General features: G+C 34.1%; 1 protein-coding gene across 1 annotated transcript in view; it reads right to left on the bottom strand.

The window, feature by feature from the left end:
- The window catches only part of LOC150096273 (uncharacterized), a 74,990-nt gene extending 58,716 nt beyond the window's left edge, over positions 1-16,274 (bottom strand). Inside the window, exon 1 of the mRNA XM_090408934.1 lies at positions 16,049-16,274. Within this exon, the coding sequence (XP_090265060.1) occupies positions 16,049-16,126 (78 nt within the window). The 5' untranslated portion in view covers positions 16,127-16,274. The remainder of the gene's footprint in view (positions 1-16,048) is intronic.
- Positions 16,275-21,958: the final 5,684 nt, after the last annotated feature.

The raw sequence follows: 21,958 nt of genomic DNA, 5'->3' as shown, positions 1-21,958 counted from the left end.
TCTGCGGTCTCTAATCTTTGGTCAAGTGTTTTACTTCTGACCCAGCTTTCAGATCCATAAGTTAAAACTGGTTTGAACACTGTCTTGTATACAGCTAATTTAGTGTTCCGACTAATTTCTCTCTTATTCCATATAAATTTATTCACTTGACTTCCTACTATACCAGCTTTGCTGATTCTGTTGTCTATTTCCATATTTAATTTACCATCTTCAGTAAAAATCGTGCCTAAGTAACTGAAATGTTTTACTTGTTCTATATGTTCTCCATTCACAAGACAGTTGACATTTTCAACGATTCTATCTATTTTCATTGTCTTTGTCTTTTTAATGCTGACCTTCATACCATATCTATTACAACAGTTATTCAATTTAGTCAGAGAATCTTGCAAACTTGTAATGGATTTATTTAGAAGTATAACATCGTCCGCACAAAGCAGGGCTGACATTGACATCTCCAATTCTGATATCATGTTTAATACCACTTTCCTTCATAATGTGATCCATACAGATAATGAATAACAGAGGAGATAATGTACATCCTTGTCTCATACCAGATTTAACATTAAACCATCTTCCTGTACTTCCTTCAATTCTAACTGCTGACTTACAATTCAAATAAAGACTAAGTATCACTTGATATAATGCCCCATTGACACCATATAACTGTAGCGTATTGAATAGCTTCTCTCTTGGCACCTTGTCATATGCCTTTTCCAGATCAACAAAGCTTAAATCTTTGTTATATTCCCATGCTTTCTCAACTATTTGTCGTAAAGTGAAGATCTGATCCTGACAGCCTCTATTTGGCCTGAATCCAGCTTGTTCTTCACCAAGCTTTTCTTCCACAATTTTTCTCAACCATTTCTCAAGTATACTTGCATAGATCTTGCCAGGAACACTCAGTACGGAAATACCTCTGTAAGTCTCACATTAAGTTTTATTTCCCTTTTTATATATGGGTACTATTAGAGCTCTACTCCAATCATCAGGAATTCATCCCTCTGTCCAGGCTTTCTGTGCCATGCAGTGCAGCCACTGTAAGACTTTTATACCACCATACTTTAGCATTTCTGATCGAATATAATCTACTCCTGTTGCCTTTCCACATTTCAAGCCTTTGATAGCTTTTTCTACTTCTTTTCTTTTCCTTTCTATTATTTCATTTAAGTAAATATTAAAAAGAGTTGCTGAGAGGGGACATCCCTGTCAGACCCCTTGGTTTATCTCTCTCGTATATGATAGCTCGTGATTTAATCTTATTTGTATTTGATTATTTTCATATATACTTGCGATAGCTTTTAGGATATTATTTGGTATTTGTCTTTCTTTTAATATGTTAAATAATATGTTTCTTTTAACTTTGTCAAATGCTTTTTCAAAGTCAATAAATGCGTTATGTGTTTCTAAATTGTATTCTCTTCTTTTCTCTATTATTAATTATAGGCAAAAGGCCAGGTCTATACATGGATTTCCATTAATTTATAAAAATTGTTTGACAAAAATTATCATCCTGAATTAAGTTCTTCAAGAATAAATAAAACATGTTTTTGACTATAGACAGAATTAACACAAAATACTGACAATAACACTGATTTTCCAAGGTGATACAACATTTAAGTGAAGTGAAATACAGGTAACCCTCGTATAACGCGGATGTTAGGTTCCATAGAAATGCCGTGTTATATAAATCGCATTATGCGAGACTCAGATTACATAGAAAAAGTAGAGTTAGTTTCCAAAATCTTTTTTTTTTAAATTATATAAACAACAATGACATACCAACAAAAATATATTTTTATTTAATTCTTGTAATTCATGTTTTAAGAAAACAAACTATGAAATAAATATATAGTAAACTTATAAAATTAGAAATTGTACGTAAACTTCATTGCACATAATAAAGTGCATATTTTAATCGTCATCACTGTCTTCAAAACTAACATTTCGTAGATGTTTATTTACGAGTGGCCGGAAGTCGTCATCACTTGAAATCTCTGGGCCATCATTGGTATGATTCTCATTGCATACTCGGCTAGTTTAGTCATCAAGAAGTCAGTAATACGACCTTGCTTACTACTATGCTGTAATTTTTTATTAAGTTCACAATATAGAGATAAACAAATATCCAATTGTCTTGTGAATTTTCCAGAGCCCTTGTTGAGAGATCATTATTCGTAAAATAACTTACTAACTTTCTTGCCGAGTCCAATCCTTCTGCTAATTTCTTTAAACTGTTTAAAAGATTCATCACAATCAGAATCTTCGACAGAACTTTCCCCGCCATTTGGTTCGATGTCATATTAATTGTACCAGTTCCTCCTAATTTAAATCTATTTCTCCATCAATTAATTCACTAATTTCGTTTTCAACCATATCGCAAAAGCCCTCTAAGTGGCATTACTATAAAAATAAAATTTTTACCTAAAAAAGCATTATATATTGTTTGTAACTCACCAGAAAATAAAGTGCTCAGCTTGAGATTAACAGACTTATGATTTTTAATGTGCTTTCCTGGCAGAAAACGAAGACAACTTTCAACAATAATTAACACTTTACATGGTAAACAATTGATGTACATGCACACTAAAGGATATTTCCCCTAAAATTCGCAACTTATAACTACATGCACGATACGGGCAGACACAAATTTAACGAAGATAAAATTTGATTTTTAAGTCACACGGTTGCTACAATTTGTAGATCACGTTATATCGAAATTGCGTTGTATAAACACCGCATTGAACATGGGTTGCTACAATTTGTAGACCGCTTTGTATAAGTACCGCGTTATACGAGGGTTACCTGTACTTATTTTGTCCTAACATTAAAACCTATGATTATACGATAAAAGTAGAAAAATAAAAAATGTGTAGGTATTTAGTCTAATATATAACTAAGTTACCCAGCATACAATAAGGAACTGTATTTCTTGCAATAAGCAAGACAGTTATGAACAAGAGTTAATCTGGTTAAGTGTTCTCCTCAGAATGAAGGATTATTGCACTTTGTAATGGATATGAAGGCAAGCTGGTACTTCTTATCCACGTTGTTTCAAGTGATTGTATGCATCATATCCAGGTTCTGCTGAGTGTATACATGTCGTGGCCAGTAGGAAGGAAGGTTAAGCCAATTAATATCCTTGAAACTATGTGTTGGGGATTTTTAATTCAAACCATCCTGGAATACAAGATCACTCGGAACTAATGGTCCTGTATGTCTCCTGCCGACAAAGATATGGCAGTCTCATTTGTTTAATATTAGTGTAGATAATGTTCTGTTTTGTTAAATCATTTAATGATACAAAGTTAATTTTTGAACCCAGGATTGTCAATTTTGAGGCTGCAAAGACATATCAAAATTACACTCTGCACTAAATTGTGTTTGGCAAGCTCAGCATATATTTAAAAAAAGCTCCCCAAAAGCTGCAATTTACATGTTTGCTATGGTCCTGGTTTTGTTCATAAACGAAATTAATTTTTTGTATCAGAAAATCCTCAAATTCTTCATAAATAACAAGTGTTTAATTAGCTGTATATCATATTACAGCAGAAAAGTATCTTTATTGCACTTTATTATCAAGGACCACAGAAGAATAATGGCAATGAACTGGTGGGTAATACAGAAAAATATCTTTTTTGAACCACAACTTTATAGCAACTGCATCTTGCTCTTATGTGGTCTGAACAAAACAGGGCTAGAGCTCAGTCAGAGAAACCATAGAAATTCAGAACAAATTTTTCACACATAATTGATTTCACATTTTGTCCACATCAGGTATGCATGGTCACCTGATTCGGTGGTTCCAGGTTTTTCCCCCCCTAAAGGGGTGGAAAAGGAATATTATTATTATTATTATTTAAGACCTCCAAGGAGTCAAGGACTCATCAAGAGAAGATTTATCCACTGATGCAAGAGGAAAAAAAAAAATCTAGCTTTTACTCCTTTCTTAACCATGCACAAGCTTTCATGGGTATCTATCTCTCTGTTCTCTCCCCACTTTTCACATAATGAAAAAAAAAAGTTCATCAGATGATATCCTATGACACCCATTCAGAAGTTCATAGATCTCTATCACATTTCAGCCTCCCCTCTCATTTACCAGGTTCTGCAATCCACACTTTCAATCTGTCGTCAATCTACATTCCACAATCCTGATATCTGCGTAACATTTCTTTGCACTCACTCCACAGCTTCTTCATCTCCTTCAAATCTGCACCCAAGTGTAGTTGTATCAAGGCCCAAATGACTTCCTTATCCTTACATGTCACTGCTTCAACATCACAATTATCCTCTGAGTTGTATTTGCAATTTTTGCTGTGACATTTGAACTTCAAATTCCTATCCATCATAACTCTAAGATCCCTAGTCTCATCAGTTTTTTGTAGCAATAATCCCACCAGTATATCAGTGAAAATCCTTTCATGACTAACTTGACACTTACTAACACTGAATTCCACAGCTATTATCAGCTGCCCATAGTTCAAGCCTATTCAAATCATTCAGTAAGTGCTGGATATTAGTAGCATCCTTGATTACCCTGTATCTTTGCATCCTCAGCAAACAACTGAACATCCCCTGTTAGATCCTTCCCAATATCATTAATGTATAGATTGAAGAAGAATGGTTTAAAGTCTGATCCCTACAATAGAACACTGGTCACTTTAAATCTGGCAGATTCACACTCATCGTATACCACTTTGATACCTGTCTGTCAACTATCCACTTATCGAAGTCCAGAGTTTATATTCCAACTCCATCTTCTCTGGAGTATGCAACATACTTTTCATGTGATATTCTACCAAATTCCTTAGTGAATTTCAACAGTATTATAAAGTATCCATTCCCTTTATCAAATTAAGCTGTAAATTACTAAAACATGACTTACTTTTAGTAAATCCCAGCTGTTCCTTGCAGAGTACAGCTTGTGTGTCAATTCATTTTTGTATGCAAGTTCTTACCAACTTCTCTAAAATCTTCACCACTCCAAGATACTGATAAGTCAGTAATTAAACACTAGTTTTTGCAGCATCCTTGTACAACAGAACTATCATACATTCCTTCCATTTCTATGGTATCTTTCCTGAGCTGAGACTCAAATTATACAAACATGTCAAGGGCCTAGCCAATTTGGCTGAACATTCCTTTAATATGTGTTGATATCCCATTTGTTCCTATTGCTGAATTCTTATCCAGTACAACTCTAGAACCTCCTCCTCGTGCACCGTTATTTCTTAATACAATGTAATGGAAGAACTGTGTATCATGTTACATCAGGTTGAGAGATCTTAGCAAGTTGGCCACTCATTATTTGAACAAATTACATCTGCCTCGAATAAAAGGGTACTGTCTACACCCAGCAGTTATTCTTTGAAACTCATTTTTTTTTCTTTTACTTGCAGCATAATAATAAAATTCTTCTAGGTTGCATTTAGCCTGCACAGCCAATTTTTCACACTGCAATTTAGCTTTCTCATACAATACTCACCTGCATTTTATACATTTCATAACTCCTCTTGTTATGGTCATTACACTGCTTTCACATTTTCTTCGTATGGATCTCTTACTTAATAAGGTAGCACATCTATTTCACTCCCACCCTATTTATTATTCAAACTCTAGGAATACATTCAGATACCATCTGAATGATACAATTAGTACAATTACATGATCTAATGAATAAAAACAGAGAAAAGATTAACGTATTAATGCCAACAGTGTTGGAAAAGTATTTTTTTTAATAAAACAGGACAAACCATATAAATTCAAGGAGCTATATAAGCTTGTCCAAAATATGTTTTTACAAACATTCCAGTCCAGAGTGGAATTTGAACCCACAACCTGTTAGTTGGAGAGCAAAGTATGATAACCACTATGTGAAGGTATATGGGTTGTAGTTGACAGATGGAAGAAGGTGGCCCATGATAGAAATAAGTTACTAAAGGGATTCTATAAGATTGACACAAGAAAATTTTCAATACCTGAGTAGGGATAGAACATGGGGTTATCACTGAGAATTGTGTAACAGTGTGGCTGATAAGGGTGAGACTAGACATTTATGTGCTTGGAGAATGGAATTGATTGCCAAAGGTATTTGTAAGTGCCACACCAGTGAATGCATTTAAGATATGTGTGACAGGTATTGTGTGAATAATGGTTAGCATGGGTTTTCCACAAGTCTTTTGACTCCATGGAGATACCCATATAATAATAATGTTAAGCAAGAGATCAAGAAATCAAATGATCAATTTGATTTCTTGAGATCAAATGGAATTTTTAATAGAACCAGTGAATGTACAACAACACATAATCATGGAGGAAGCTGAATGTATTTATAACAGAAAAAGAAAAAAAATTCAACTCAATCAAATGAAGTTAGCAATTTCAATTCTGAGGATGCTGCAACTTAGATTCAGTTTCTTCAACATTATCAACAAAGGAAAAACTGCCATTTGTAGTAAAGGGGAGGGAGAAGCTGAAGTAGCATATGAAAATTCAACTCTAAAGCAAAAATGGGTTAGACTAAGTCATTAGAAAGGAAATGACATTTTCAAAAAATAAAATAAAAATAAAATAACGGAATTTAGTTAAAAATGGCATTTGATTTCCTAATGAGCAGCTGGCCAATAAGTGTTTGATTTCTACTGCTGGATTAATTTTTATAAAAACTGTCACTTTTAGGAGACACTAAATAAAAATAGTATGTGTTTATATTAATCTTTAAAATTTATAATAATAATAATAATAATAGTATCATGTTATTCTTTAGAATTAAAATATATTTTTGTATCCTGTTTTGTTTACATAAAATTTTTGTTTATTTTATTAACATTTACTGATTTTCTTTCAATATAGATTTTTTGAAAATGCAAGAATTATTGGTAAATGAAAAGTTGGTAATTTTGCAAGTGCTAGTGTGTGGCATATGAACCAAGTCAACAGATCATATAACTTGGCTGATACATCAAGCACGATTCTTATTCAAGCCACTTAAGGCTAGACATCCAAATAAAGCATGGCAGTTGGTCTGACACTAGGCAATGAAAATTGCCTTACCACCTACAAACATACAATCACAAATGTTCATGTCACATTATGTTTCGAACCTGCAGCCTACCAAACGAAGAGTAGAGACATCACTTACTTGGATCACCAGGCCAGGTAACTTCTACTTAATAAAATTGAGGTAATCTATTTCTATTTAACCTGTTATCTATTTCTAGAATATCAAAACACAAACATGGAATATCACTCTCACGCTTGTGGTGGTATGATGGCATCTAGCATTGCTTGATACCATCTCTTACATAATCAATCTAGTCTCTGTCACAGATGCAGAGGAGGCATAAAGCAGAAACTGAGCAAGTACTTTCATAATCAAAGTTCTGCTGAATTAGCCTTAATCATTCCTCTACCTTCTTCAAAAACTGTACGAAAAAGAGAGCAGAACTTCAAATTTATGGAACTAACTCTTCCTTTCCATCTGTCCTTTACCTGCACTCAGTGCTGATAAGATATACATCTCACAAATTTTGTTTGTGAGTAAAAATCTAAATAAGCAGTAATTCCTTTTAAGTCTTTATCCCTTGTCTGAAGTCTTGGATTGATGAACTGTGTCATGATGACATTTCATTAATCCTAGAAACCCTATCTACCAAAGCAGCTAAGTGCATATGCAACCTTCAATACTAGTCTGGAGAGAGTTTTGGATAATGCTGAATTTGACATTTTGATATGCAAGGCAATCTATAAGTGAATTAAGGAAGTGGATGAGATTAAATAAAATCCAAATAGGAGTGAACAGTCTTAATTTCTAAGATTTCATTATCGCTCTTCTGGTCCTGAGAACCAGAAGAGTGATAATCAAATTTTAGAAATTAAGACTGTCACTCCTATTTAGATTTTATTTAATCTAGCCCACTTCCTTAATTTTTTTGAAACAACACTGGAAACACAATCAATCCTATGGAATGCCTATAGCGGATAATCAGAAAGGCATGTTTTCCCATGATACATTAAAAATGACATTGCTTTTGAGCTCTTTTTGTTTAATGTCCATAAAGGAGTCTGGAAGTATGATACTTCTATTTGATGTGGGGAAATTTTTGGACATGCTAAACAATGTTTATAATGGGTTTGAAGGTGGTTTGATAGATTTCTGTAAATTACTACATGAATTTTTATATGAAAACATTCAAATCAGATAACTCTTGAATCTGCAGTTTTAAAATCAAAGAACTGGCTCAGATAATGTATTCATAATTGAGCTGCACAACCATAAAGTCCTAAATTCTTTCTTTTAAAGTTACACGGTGGTCAGCATTCATAGTGAAGAATTTATGGAGACAAGAGAAATGTCAAATGTTACTTTCTTAATAAGTAATTATTCTAACACGTGTTGTGTCTTCGCAAATTCTTCACTATAAATCACCCTAAACGCACTGCATCATTTAAATTAAATGCTATAGCTCATGACAGAAACAGCCAAACTTCCTACTTTATGTTGATTTTCACAAATTCCTATCACAACCCACTGCAGCAACTAATAATCAGCATCGGCTAACTCCTTTTATTCCCTTAAAGGGAGGAGGTGAGGACTTTTAACCCTATCTAGCTTTCGGAGACTGGCTTTTAGGCTCTTTGTTTAATGTCAATAAAGGAGTCTGGAAATGTGATATACTCCTGTCTAATGAGGGGAAATTGTTGGACATGCTAAACAATGTTTATAATGGGTTTGATCTGCACCAGTAGCCAATCAGAGATAGCTGACCCAAGACTATTACTAATTATAAGCAGTAACCAATGAAGAGACTGGCAAACAAGTATTACCATTTTTTGGTACCTAACCTGAACAAGATATGTTATTGCCTGAAATAGTGTGGGTCCAACAGTTGATTTCCTTGAGTTTATAGGATGAAAAACTCAAATTTGCAAGAGAAAAAACCTGCTTGCCCATGCCAGAGATCGGCTAACTCAGGAAATGGTCAAAGAAAGGCTTAGGATCTTTTTCTAAAGCCTATTGTAGAGGATGCAGGCACCATTTCCACTAAGCTGCACAGGACTGTACTAATAATTATTAGTAAAGGCCTGAGTAGTGCATTTATTATGAGGGTATTGATTATAACAAAAGCTTTTGATAGATTACCAAATGACAAGCTGGTAATTAAACTGGAAAAGCTATAGTTGGATAGATTAGTGTGCTGGATTAGAAACTGGCTATCAGATAGGTATTAACAAGTTGTGTATGGGGAGCAATATTCAAGAAGAGGAAAGTCACTAGGAGTCTGCCACAAGGTCTGTTTTGGACAATTACCACTGTTTAATTTGTAAACAATATTGGGAAAGGCTTGAGTGGCAATATACAATCGTTTGTAAATGATACAAAGTTGGGAAGAACTATCAGTAGTAGGAATGATATTGCTACCTTGTAAAAAGGATGGGTGAACTGTCCCTCTTGGTGATGCCAGAGGCATCTTTACTGGCATAATCAGGAAATTTATCATATTTAAAACATCACGCTATGACAAAAAATAAAAATAACTCTAAGCAGAACACATTATGCACCTAACACAGAATTTTTTAAAATATAATTATCAAATAAATACGAATAAACCAATCGATTCGAGCATATTTAAAAAAAAATGCTACAACCAAGTTTGATAAAGGGAATGGATATACTATGATAACGTTGGATTTTTCTAATTTGATAGAATACCACACGAAAGGGTGTTGCATAAACTGGAGAATATAGGATTGGAATATAAACTCTTGAGTTGAATGAGGGGATGGTTGACAGACAGATATCAGTCATATACAGTGGATGGGAATATGCCAGATTTAAGGTGACCAGTGGCATACCTCAGGGTTCAGTCCTTGGTCTAACATCAGATGTGCAATTGTTTGCCAACGATGCAAAGATAGGCAGGGTAATCAGGAATCATTCAGCACTTACAAAATTATTCGAATAGGCTGGAAATTTGGGCAAACGACAATGCTGTCAGTTTAATATTAGCAGGGTTCAGGAACTGGCAGCTCCGAAGCCACATGCGGTTCTTGGCTGAACAAAGTGAGGCTCTTTTATATTGAATTAAAAGATACAACATAATTAATACAAACAACTAAATATTGTTTTTTTGATACGGTCTGTTCGTGCCACTAGATACTATGCATGTAGTGTTATACATGAAATTTTAGAAATGAACTGACAACTACATTACATTTGAAATACCGCTGAATGCCTAAGGTAACTAGCGCCACGGTGAAAATTTGAACTAATTGATCAGCTGTCCTATCAAACACCACGGTTTGACACATACGGATTTTAACTGTCGAAATAAATATTCTGTTAGTTAATTTATTTACTGTGGTACTAAATTGGTGTTTAATTTAGTGTCAGGTAATATTACGCACAAATTAATTTTTATTAAGTTAAATTTGTGTTTTTATTTGCAGATAAATTTGTGATAATAACCCTCCTAATATGAGTTCAAGAAAAAGAAAAACAATCGAAGAAAACAAAGGATTCAATAAAATGTGGATAGAGAAATTTGCATTTATAGAAGTAAATGGAAATCCACAATGTTTAATTTGCCATCTACGACTTCAAAATAACAAATCAAGTAATGTCGAATGACATTTTCGAGGAAAACATTTAAACTTCAGTAAAAAATATCCCGAGGATGATAATAGAAAAAAGCTATTGAAGAATTACAAAAGGAAACAGTGCTTCAGCAAAGAAATCTGTCAACTTGGATGAAATCTTCGAAATACTACTGAAGCAAGTATTTTGTTATCCCTTGAAATAGCAAAAGTGGGAAAACCTTTTACCAATGGTGAATTTCTAAAAAAATTGCATATATAACGTCTCTGAAATTCTATTTAAGGATATGAAAAATAAGGACGAGATACGTAAAAAAATTAAAGATTTACCTCTTTCAGCTAGAACTGTCAAGGAACGGATTGTAACAATTTCTGCAGAAGTTTCAAATATGCAAATTATGGATATTAATTCTGCCGATTTTATATCTATTGCAGTTGATGAATCAAATAATATTTCCGATATGGCACAATGCTGTATGATGGTTAAATATATCACATCTTCCGGTATTCTAGAAGAACTTCTTGATCTGCTAACACTTAAAGGACACACTACAGGTCAAGATATTTCAGAAAACCTTCTAACAAATTTACAGAATAAAAATATAAATATTAATAATATAGTATGCATTGCTACCGATGGCACGCTTTCTATGATTGAGAAAAATAAGGGGTTTGTTAAATTATTCTCCACTCATATTCCGCATGGAGTTATTTCATTTCATTGCATTTTGCATCAAGAAGCTTGTTGCATATTCTTTGGGATGATTACCACAACTAAAAAGAGTGATGGATGTTGTGAAAATGATCAATTTCATCTGGTTTCAGGCATTGAATCACAGACATTTTGACACATTTTTAGAGGAACTAGGTAGTCAACATAAAGATTTAGTGACATTTACATCTGTACGATGGTTACCAAGAGGAAAAGCATTAAAACGTTTTTTTAGTGCTTAAAAGAAGTAAGTTTTCTTAACCACTAAAAATTATAATGTAAATCATGTGGAATTTCTCAGTAATCCCGAATGGATACAAAATTTTTATTTTTTTGCTTGATATGACAGAACATTTTAATAAGCTAAATTTGAAGTTGCAAGGGAAGGGAAACAAACACAGCCTTACAATTGCTAGAGGAAGTCCTTACCTTTGAACAGAAATTAAGAGTGTTTTTCGAAGATGTTACTGAAGAAAAATTTATATATTTTGAAAATCTAAAAAATTATACATTGAATTTAAATCAAAAAACAGTAAATTGCAAAATATTCGCTGAAATGATTACTGTAATTTTAGATTCATTTACAAGCAGATTTCAGGATTTTAAAAACATCAGGAGATGATGAAATTTATTATACATCCGTTAAATTGCAATTTAAATTTAATAGATACTGAAGCTTTTCCCAGAATATCAATTGCAGAACTACAAATGGAGCTTCTGGAAATTCAGAATAAAAGCATCTGAGTAAAAAAACTTCAGGAAATGGTAGCACAAATTGAAGAAAATGAGGAAACTATGGAAGAAACACCACAGGAAATTATATTTAAAAATGTTAGAAATTTTTCCCAACTAATTATCCAAATGCCAGGCTTTTGGGGTTGACTCTTTTCAGTTCAGCGTACAATTGTCAACAATTTTTCTCTTCAATGAATTACATTAAAAATAAGTATAGGAATGAATTGACTGATGAAAGTTTGAAAGCCAAATTACTATTAAAGTGCACGACATACCATACAGATATAAGTAAATTGGCTGAGAAGATGCAAAATCAAAAGTCTGATTAGTGAATTTTAAATTAAAATAATCAAATATCTATTAAAATACATATTGTATAAACACAAATTCTGACTTTTTTGCAATATTATACTTACTTAAACATGTTTTGTGATTAAAAACTTAATCAAACTTAATGTTGTTTTATTTATTGAACATATAAAAAATTTATATGCAAACATAAAAGTGGTATTTGATATCTGGAAGTACTGAATTAAAAACAAATTTACCTAAGTTTGAACTAACTGCAACTTGGAGTCACAAGGAAAAATTGAATTGAAGTTGTGGCTCCCAAAATTTTGTTTTAATTAATTTTTTTTGTGGAATGGCTCTTTGGTTCAAAAAGGTTCCCGACCCCTGATATTAGTAAGTGTAGTTATGCACTTGGACATGAGATTTCCAGTGGCATATTATATTAGTGGGGTTATACTACAAGAAACTGAAGAGGCAAGGGATCCTCGCATATTGGTGTATAGGAATTTGAAGTTCAAAGGTCATATAGCAAAAGCTGCAAATACAACTGAGCAGATGATTACAATGTTGAACCAAACCTTGACATGCAAGAATAAGGAAATCATTTTGAAGACCACACCTGGATTATTGTATGCAGGTTTGGTCTCCTGAATTCCAAGCAGATAAAGAAGCTGTGGAAAGGGTGCAAAAAAAAGAGTTACAAAGATTATATCCGGTTTATGGGATTTAGATTATGAGGACAGATTGAGAGTATATGAATTACAGACTCTGGTTAACAGGAGAAAGAGGAGTGATATAACAGAGGTTTATAAACTTTTGAATGGGTGTTACAGAATATTGTCTGATAAAATTTTTCGTTATATGGTAGGTGGGAAGAGAACACAGGGACATCCATGGAAGTTAAGTTTGTTCGCAGTCAAGAAAGGGGCAAAAGCTAGGTTTTTCCTCTCACAGAGCAGTGAAGGGGTGAAATAGTTTGCTTTTAGGGGTAATGAGTGCATCTAGTGTGAATGAATTTAAGAAGGTATGACAGCTGGTATGGGTGATTTATAGCCTCCCTCGATGAGTCCTTGATAAACTAGTTCTGCGACTTCTATACATAGAGGAAAGTGGAAAGAAGAGCAGAAAAGCCATATCCTATTTAATTTATACACAAGAACAGGACTTTATCACGCTCTGTAGGTATTCCATAGGGATGATTGGAAAGACACTACTTTTACATCTAACCAGCATATGGTAAAAAAGGAAAAAAATTAATAAATAAATCTGTCAATCAATATTAGATTAAGTGTAAGAGCATATATTAATTTTCCTGGATTCCTGTTATTAATAATTAGTCCTTTGTCTTTTGACTTGAAAGAAATAAGAGACTGTCAAACCACAACCAAATCCAAACAGGAATGAAATGACTTAAAACCACTAAGATTTGGTCAATACACATCCAGCGCTGAGAACAACTCACTCTCCCAGACTGCTACAGTAGCAAACTGCAGTAATAAATTCAGAATCATTTAATTCTCTAAACAGAAATAATGAAGCATATAAACAACTGACTGTTTTGGATATTTAGATAGGTTTACAACTTTGGAGGTCCCCTGCTCCCTAATTGACTGTTTCCATACCTGCAAGACTCTAGGCTAAGTGTAAAGACTCAGGCATAGAATATCTACTCAAAAGGGCTTAAAATGTCAGAGAGGGGGCTAAGATAGCTACAATAAGACAGTGAAAGCAGTAATTAGTAATAACAGGACTCCAGGAAAATTAATACATGCTCTAACACTTAATTTAATGTTGATTAACAGATTTCTTTACAATTAGTGGGAAGGTAGATGGAACAGCTAGAAGACTGATATTAAGAATAATCATCAGAAAATATTATTCTCATTTCAAAGTGATGTTTTAATCACTTAAACAGCAGAAAATTAAAAAAATAAAATAAAAATAACTAGATGCATTTGATGGTGTTTCAAATAAAACCATTTGGCAGAAATGGTGAAAAATGCATGTTGACATTTTGGGTATCAATCTTAATCCTATTCAATGCTCTAGGTTTAAAATTATTCATGGAAAATATGTCTTATGCATTCTCAGTTACCATTCCTTCACATTTTAGTGAGTAAACTATGCTATCTTGAAACTAACCAAGCAGTTGATGAAAAACTTAAAAAAAATTCTTGTCTTATTTTATCTTAATGTAAACGATTACATATTTTTAACCCATATACTCAAATATGTTATGAGCTTCACTATTCCAATTATAGGTTTGGATTACATGTAATTACAACCAAAACAATTAATACCATGAGGCCTCTGAATCACCTTTATCAGAGTACAAGCGTGATTTTCTTAAGAAAATCAGGCCTGAACTCTTGCCACCATACGAGATCAGCTAACACATCAGTTGAACAGCTCCCATCCTAGATGAGATGTAAGAAACCTTTCCAAGCAATCATTACAAAATATCCGTAACACTTCTTTTGATTATGAACAAAGATAAGCTCTTAAGTTATGACTATTAGCTATTAACTAGATTATACAAAATATGCATCTTCTTTTAAAGTGAACAGATGCAATTCAAAATACATAGTTAACAGGACTCTTCATGGCTATTTATCTATCTTTAAAATCTTAGGACCAAAATATGTTTAAACTGGTCATTTAATCTTTGTAAATTATTGGCTGTATTAGCCAACAATATTCTTGCTCTCAAATGTTTTGCATGGCTTACAAGTAATATCATTCAGGATCACAACTTTACCATCCAACCACATGTGAATGCTGGTATCATAAGCTCTTAAGTTATGACTATTAGCTATTAACTAGATTATACAAAATATGCATCTTTTAAAGTGAACAGATGCAATTCAAAATACATATTTAACAGGACTCTTCATGGCTATTTATCTATCTTTAAAATCTTACGACCAAAATATGTTTAAACTGGTCCTTTAATCTTTGTAAATTATTGGCTGTATTAGCCAACAATATTCTTGATTTCATGGCCAGCCTGCAATGTGAAATAGCAATATAAGTGCTAACCAACTGAAACTGTCAGACCTTCAAAACAAATTTAATTATCTGAATATGGAAGGAGTAAAATTTTTACTTCCCTCATGAGTCAGCTACAGCAATCAACTAATGTTTCTGAATTCTCAAGTACCTTCATACTATTGACCAATGCTTCAATGTTATGCAATGTTTCGCATCATGCATTACATAACTAGATTCAAAACGTTTCGTAGTAATATTCTATTCAATATATTCAAACTTGATAATGTCCAATTGTGAACTTTTTCATTTTATTCAAATCGATCACTGTGTTAATTACAACTAATCTTATATCTAAACATTTTATAAATGAATATTGTGTTTAATAATAGATAACATTATATATTATGTTATCTATTATTGTTATCTGTTATCTATTAATAAATATAAAGAAAGAATAGTGGAGCTTTCTTCTTTCACTCGTTCCCTGAGGCATTAAAAATCAATGTTCTATCATTATCAAAATTCAAGATATTACTTAAATTTTGCGTAATGAAGTTTCCCACCAGATAATTAACATTATAAAATTAAAAAATGCTACAAAAATTACACAGAGATCTCAGAAGGGAACAATTAAATCAGTCGCTTAGGGTTTGTGATAAAATGAAACTGATGCAAAAAAATCACTAACGGAAAAGAGCGGCAAATCCTAGATACTCGACTTACCCGTGCAGGCCATGGTGGATAACCTCTAACTTTAGCAAACACTAAATCGCCAGCTTTGTACTGCACTTTTTTACTCATATTGATTTAAACTTAAGAAAAGCGAAAGCACATTTCAATAATGAAAAGTAAAATTAACTATGCAATACGAATACTCAACGAAGAACATATAATAATTACATAGTCACCAAGTTTTAAAAATGAATACCGCTAAGAGAACAGTGACGCTGGCGAGAGTTCAATCGGCAGGGGGCACCACAAATACCACTTGAAAATAATCCTGTGTTTTTATTGGTAGACTCGTCAACGTTCTTTTAACGGCTTTAAGCAAATTAAATTATTGCTTAAAAAATATACAGGTTTGTATATAAAACTACGATGTTTTCGGAATTTTATTTAAAAAAAAAAAAAGAGATTTCTGATGGTACTATTTTATAATGTCGAAAATTTTCTGTTTCTAATATAATCATTAGAAACAGAAATTTACTTTTCTTTTTACTTTACGATTTACGATTTACTTTTCTGTTTCTAATATAAACATTAGAAACAGAAAAGTAAATCGAAACGTTAAGGATTTGAACTCCTTGGAGGTGTTACACAATGATAATAATAATACTAGTGATTTGATTTTATAAGATTTACAGTATTAAATGAATTAAGCCAAATGAAGAAGGACTGGGTCAGCGATAATACAGAAATTGTTCATAAATGACAAACTGTAACCAAAGTCTGCATCCTCTACACAAGGGGATGCATACGTCATGAACGACAAGGCATGAAACTTTCTTAGAGGACAGCTTGGATTAGTACCATGACATGATATGATATCGTGCAAGGAAAGGACAGTAATACATAGAAAATAATCCGGTATTTTTAACTAGCAGTATCACACTGCATTCCAAAGGTGAGAAGAATAAAAGAATTGAAGATAAATGGATCGGCAGTATCATCGAGCATCAACTGCGAGAGAAGAAAGTGTTGGGGAGCGAATATAAAGTGAAGTGTGACCAACAAACTCATGAAGTACAAGACACAGGAAGGAAATGTGACTAGGTGTGACACGTAGGCAAAATCACATTATACGAACATACATATATGAAAAGGAACCTATGTAGCAAAGTGGAAGTGACTTTCCACTCCACGGCACTTGATCGCCTGAAGAAAAACCTACTCGCCGACTAGAGGAACATTATCTAAACCATTCTCAGCCCACTCCCAGAGTAAGTCGTTATCTGGCATGGTCAATTGAGTTATTTCTCCCAGCAATTCGAGTCTTTTGTCCGGTAAACTCAAAAAAACGATGAGAACTCACACTATCTCAGACAATACATATAGGACTAAAAGGCCTCGCCTACTCCATACTCGTTCATTTCCTTGGGAATATGCTGGCAATATTTCCTTGAGACAAAAACGGGACATTGTGATTGCAAGAACGGGACGGGGGGTTATGTAATATTCTGTATTCATGAAAAAGTAAGATGATTAAAAAAAGTTTTATTACATAAACACATTATTTTTGCCAAGTCTTTTGCAACCATCAAAATTGGTGTTTGTGTTATCTGCACACAAAGCAACAATTTTGTTTTGTAAGGAAAATGCGCACTTACTTCCTTAACATTGCATATTGCATGTCCGATGTTTCACCAGGTAAGGAAATAAAGTCTATAATTTTGTCTTGAACACCACAATTTGGCAAAAAGTACCGCACAACGATTGGAAAAAGTTTGATGTCTTTTTTGTTTGATGCATCTAAACTGACTGTAATGCATTTTGTTTTATTCAAATCCTTTATTACTTCGCTCATTATGTATGGTGATAAAACGTTGATAATTATTGCATCTCATTTGGTACGTGCTGGAGAAAATTTTGCTTCATAAATTTTATTTATCAATATCGACAAGCAAGAAGCCTGTGTAGCTCAGTAGAAGTGGCGATTGCACTCTACGGGCCTGGACAGCACGAAGAAAGATTTATTATTATTATTATTATTTTAACGGTGTCTCCATGGAGTCAAAAGACTCATCGCGGGAGACCCGACATCGACACACTAACCATTATTTACACAATACCTGTCATAACAACTCCTTAAATTCATTCACAGTTGAAGCATTCACAAACAGTTCTGGCAAAGCATTCCACCCATTCACAACCCTCAAAGTAAAAAATCTTGTCCTAACACCCTTGTTAACCACACTCTTACACAATCTCCAGGGATGGCCCCTCGTTCTCTCACATCCTGCACTGGTCTTAAGAATATCATCAGTATCAATCCTGTAAAATCCCTTTAACAATTTAAATACCGCTATCATATCTCCTCTCCTACGTCTATCAGCTAGTTTTTGGAGCCCACAGATCATCAATCTATCCTCATAGGGAACATCCCACAGACCTACAACAATCTTTGTAACCCGCCTCTGAATCCTCTCTACCACTTCCGCATCACCAAGAAATCCTGGCGACCAGATCTGTGCACAATAGTCCAAATGCGGCCTTATTAATGCCTTATAGAGTGGAACAATAACTTCCCTATCCCTGCTTGTTAGTGTGTTCCTCAACAACCATGTAATTTGATGTGATGTTTTGGCAATCTTTGCAATATGCCCTTTAAACTTAAGTTCTCTGTCCACAATAACTCCCAAGTCTCTTGTCTCATCAATTTCCTGCAGTTCAGTTCCATTAATATAGTAAACAGCATGGGATGTCATCCTCCCGAAGTGCATCACCTTACGCTTAGCCACGTTGAACTGACAGCCATTTACCTCAGTCCATACCGTCAGCCTATTTAAGTCATCCTATAAAATATCCACATCATTTGAATTGATTGTCACTCTTCCCAATTTTGCATCATCAGCAAACAAGTGGATATTTCCATTCAAGGTATTTCCAATATCACTGATGTACAAATTAAACAATAGAGGACCAAGAAATGAGCCCTGAGGTACACCACTAGTCACTTGCCTTTTCCTGGACTCAGCTCCTCCATAAACCACTCTTTGATATCTGTCTGCCAGCCATCCTTTAATCCAAATCACCATCTTCGGATCCAAACCCATTTGCTCTAATTTATGTAACAGAGTTCCATGTGGAATCCTGTCAAAAGCCTTTGCAAAGTCAAGCAGTATCACTGAGTAAGTGATATGTTGGATATTTCCTTTATCCAACTCCACTGTTACTTTATTATAGAACGTAAGCAAATTACTTAGGCAAGACCTACCCTTCACAAAACCATGTTGCCCCTTATAATGTATCATATTGCTGTCCACCCAGTCCTGAATTCTAATTTTAACTAATTTCTCCAAAATCTTAACCACCACTCCAGATATATTGATTGGTCTATAATTTGCAACCTCAGTCTTAGAGCCTCCCTTGTGCAATGGAACTATTTTCCCCTCTTTCCACTCTATTGGCACTTTACCAGAACTGAGGCTTAAATTAAACATTCTGGTTAGAGGAGTTGCTAATTCTCTTGCACATTCTCGTAACACATGGGCCGATATGCCATCTAACCCAATGGCCGTGTTAGTATTAAGGTTCTTTAATATATTAAGCACCTCAATTTCATCTATTTCTATACGCTCCTCAGTCAATGGCATATCTGACACTGCACTATCACTACGAAGATGGTACACGTTTGCGAAATGATCACTAAGCAACTCAACTATTTGATTAGCTTCAGTAATTTCCTTACCATCAACACTTTTTAAAGTAATCTTTCCATGGATATTCTTCCTTTTACTAGCCACATAGCGAAAGAACTCTTTAGGGTTTCTTTTGGATTCATCAGCTAGCTTCCCCTCATAATTAGCTTTGGCTTTCCTTACCATACAGGTTACTCTGTTTGCATGTACCTTATATTGCTCATTGGAACGCTCATCACCTTTTTCTTTATACGTCTTACACAACCTTTTCTTTATCTGCAACTCCTGTTTAATAGTATTATTCATCATTTTTACTCCTACTTGATTTCTGCTTCTGACTCTGGGAATACAGTCTGATACAGCTTTCTTCAAATACTCCTTGAGAATCTTCCACGCAGCATCAACATCTCTCCCCTTGAATTTCTCATGCCATAATACAGCTGAAAGCTGACTTCTCAGCTTGCCATAATCACTAGCCTTGTAATTCCACATATACCCATTCTTAATAGAATATTCAGCACATCTTTCAATCTCCCAGGTCAAGACCACATGATCGCTTTCCCCAAGTGGAGACATTATAACTAAATTACTTATTAATATGTTCTCCGATGTTATGACTAGATCTAACACTCTAGAATCTCTTGTCCCTTCCATCACATGCTGTCTCAGGTAATTATCTCTTAACAATTGTATAAACTCCATTTCCTTTGTTCCTTGTGACCGTTCCTTCCCCCAAGCTATGTCCCCAAAGTTAAAATCCCCCATAATAATTACTTGACCTTTACTCATCGTGCTAATTTGCCAATACCTGCTATCTACATTCTTCCTTATTCCCCCTTCGATTATAGCAAACAACCAATTACATATTTCGCCTTGTTAATCTCTATCTCACACCAAACAGCCTCTAATGAACTGCCCTCTACATACCTGTCACAGTGAGATACTTCTATCTTTTTTGGCTTTAATGTTTCGTCTATAATTAATAAAACCCCTCCCCCCATTCTGTCATCTCTGTCCTGCCTGAAAATACTGTACCCCTTACATTCAATCCCAATAACTATATCATTCTTGGTTAACCAAGTTTCGCTAATTCCTATAATTTTTGGCCATGTTGTACTAAGTAATGACAAAAATTCTTCACACTTATTCCTAATACTTCGAGCATTAGTATACATAAACTGCAATACTCACTTCTTCCCATAATATCCCTCTGTGCGAATTACCCCACTCTGTATACTGTTAACATTCTGCGAACAATTAATCCCAGTTTAACAACAATTAATGACCTTAGTACTATTTACAGCTGACTCTATCACCTGCCTCCCTAGCAAATCCCATTTCCCTGTTTATGACCCTTTACTCTGTCCTTTTTCAATAAATGTTCTAAATGCCAAGCTCCTAATCCATTTAAGTGCAAACCGTCTCTCTTAAAATACTCCTTCCTTTTATCAAACTCATCCCAGACATTCATAACATGAATATTCAGTTTCATTTCTTTGCAAAACCTTTTACACAATCTGGACACCATTCCATTTACTATAATTGCTCTTCTGTTCATTTCATCACAATCAAATCGTGGTAGCACACTCATGATCTTTCCACTCTCACTCTTTGTATTCATTGCTATCATTAAATTCTTCAAATCCCGTCTTACAGAAAATGAAAATCTTTCGCTACGTAGATCATTCGTCCCTATAACTGCAATAATCTCACTCACTCTATCTTTCTGCAATTTCACAGCCCCAGTTATATCCTTAATCTTTGACCCTGGATAACACGCTTTAATTACCCTACCATCCTTCACACCCTTAATTATAGAATTCCCATACAGCACAACATCTTTTTTGCTTCTTCTTAACTTGACATCGTTTACTCCCACTGATGCTTGTTTTTGTTCCTGAACCTCTCTCGCATTCTTTAGTATATCACTCAGCAATATGTGTGTATCTATTTCTGCACTATTTATTCCATGCACATATTCACTTCTGTCATTCTTAATCCCCCCATACTTCCTATTCCATAAAAATCATTAGAACATATTGGAATTCTAAAAGATAGATTATACAATTTGGTCTCATCAAAATTGTAAAATATATTACAGACATTTAAAAATGTCCGTTGATTTGTTTCAGGAGAACTTGCACAACACAGTCTACTCCACATGCTTCTATCAGATACATTGGGATATGGCTGTATAAAACATGTATGTTCCCTATGTGACTGATGGTAGCTAACTGCGAAGTCTTGATGATCACTTAAACTTGGGATATTAGTC

Source organism: Typopeltis vanoorti, chromosome 19 (genome assembly GCF_054136105.1).
Source record: "Typopeltis vanoorti isolate ZY-2024b chromosome 19, IOZ_Tvanoo_1.0, whole genome shotgun sequence".
Taxonomy (NCBI): domain Eukaryota; kingdom Metazoa; phylum Arthropoda; class Arachnida; order Uropygi; family Thelyphonidae; genus Typopeltis; species Typopeltis vanoorti.
This window is presented reverse-complemented; position numbering and strand designations above follow the sequence as displayed.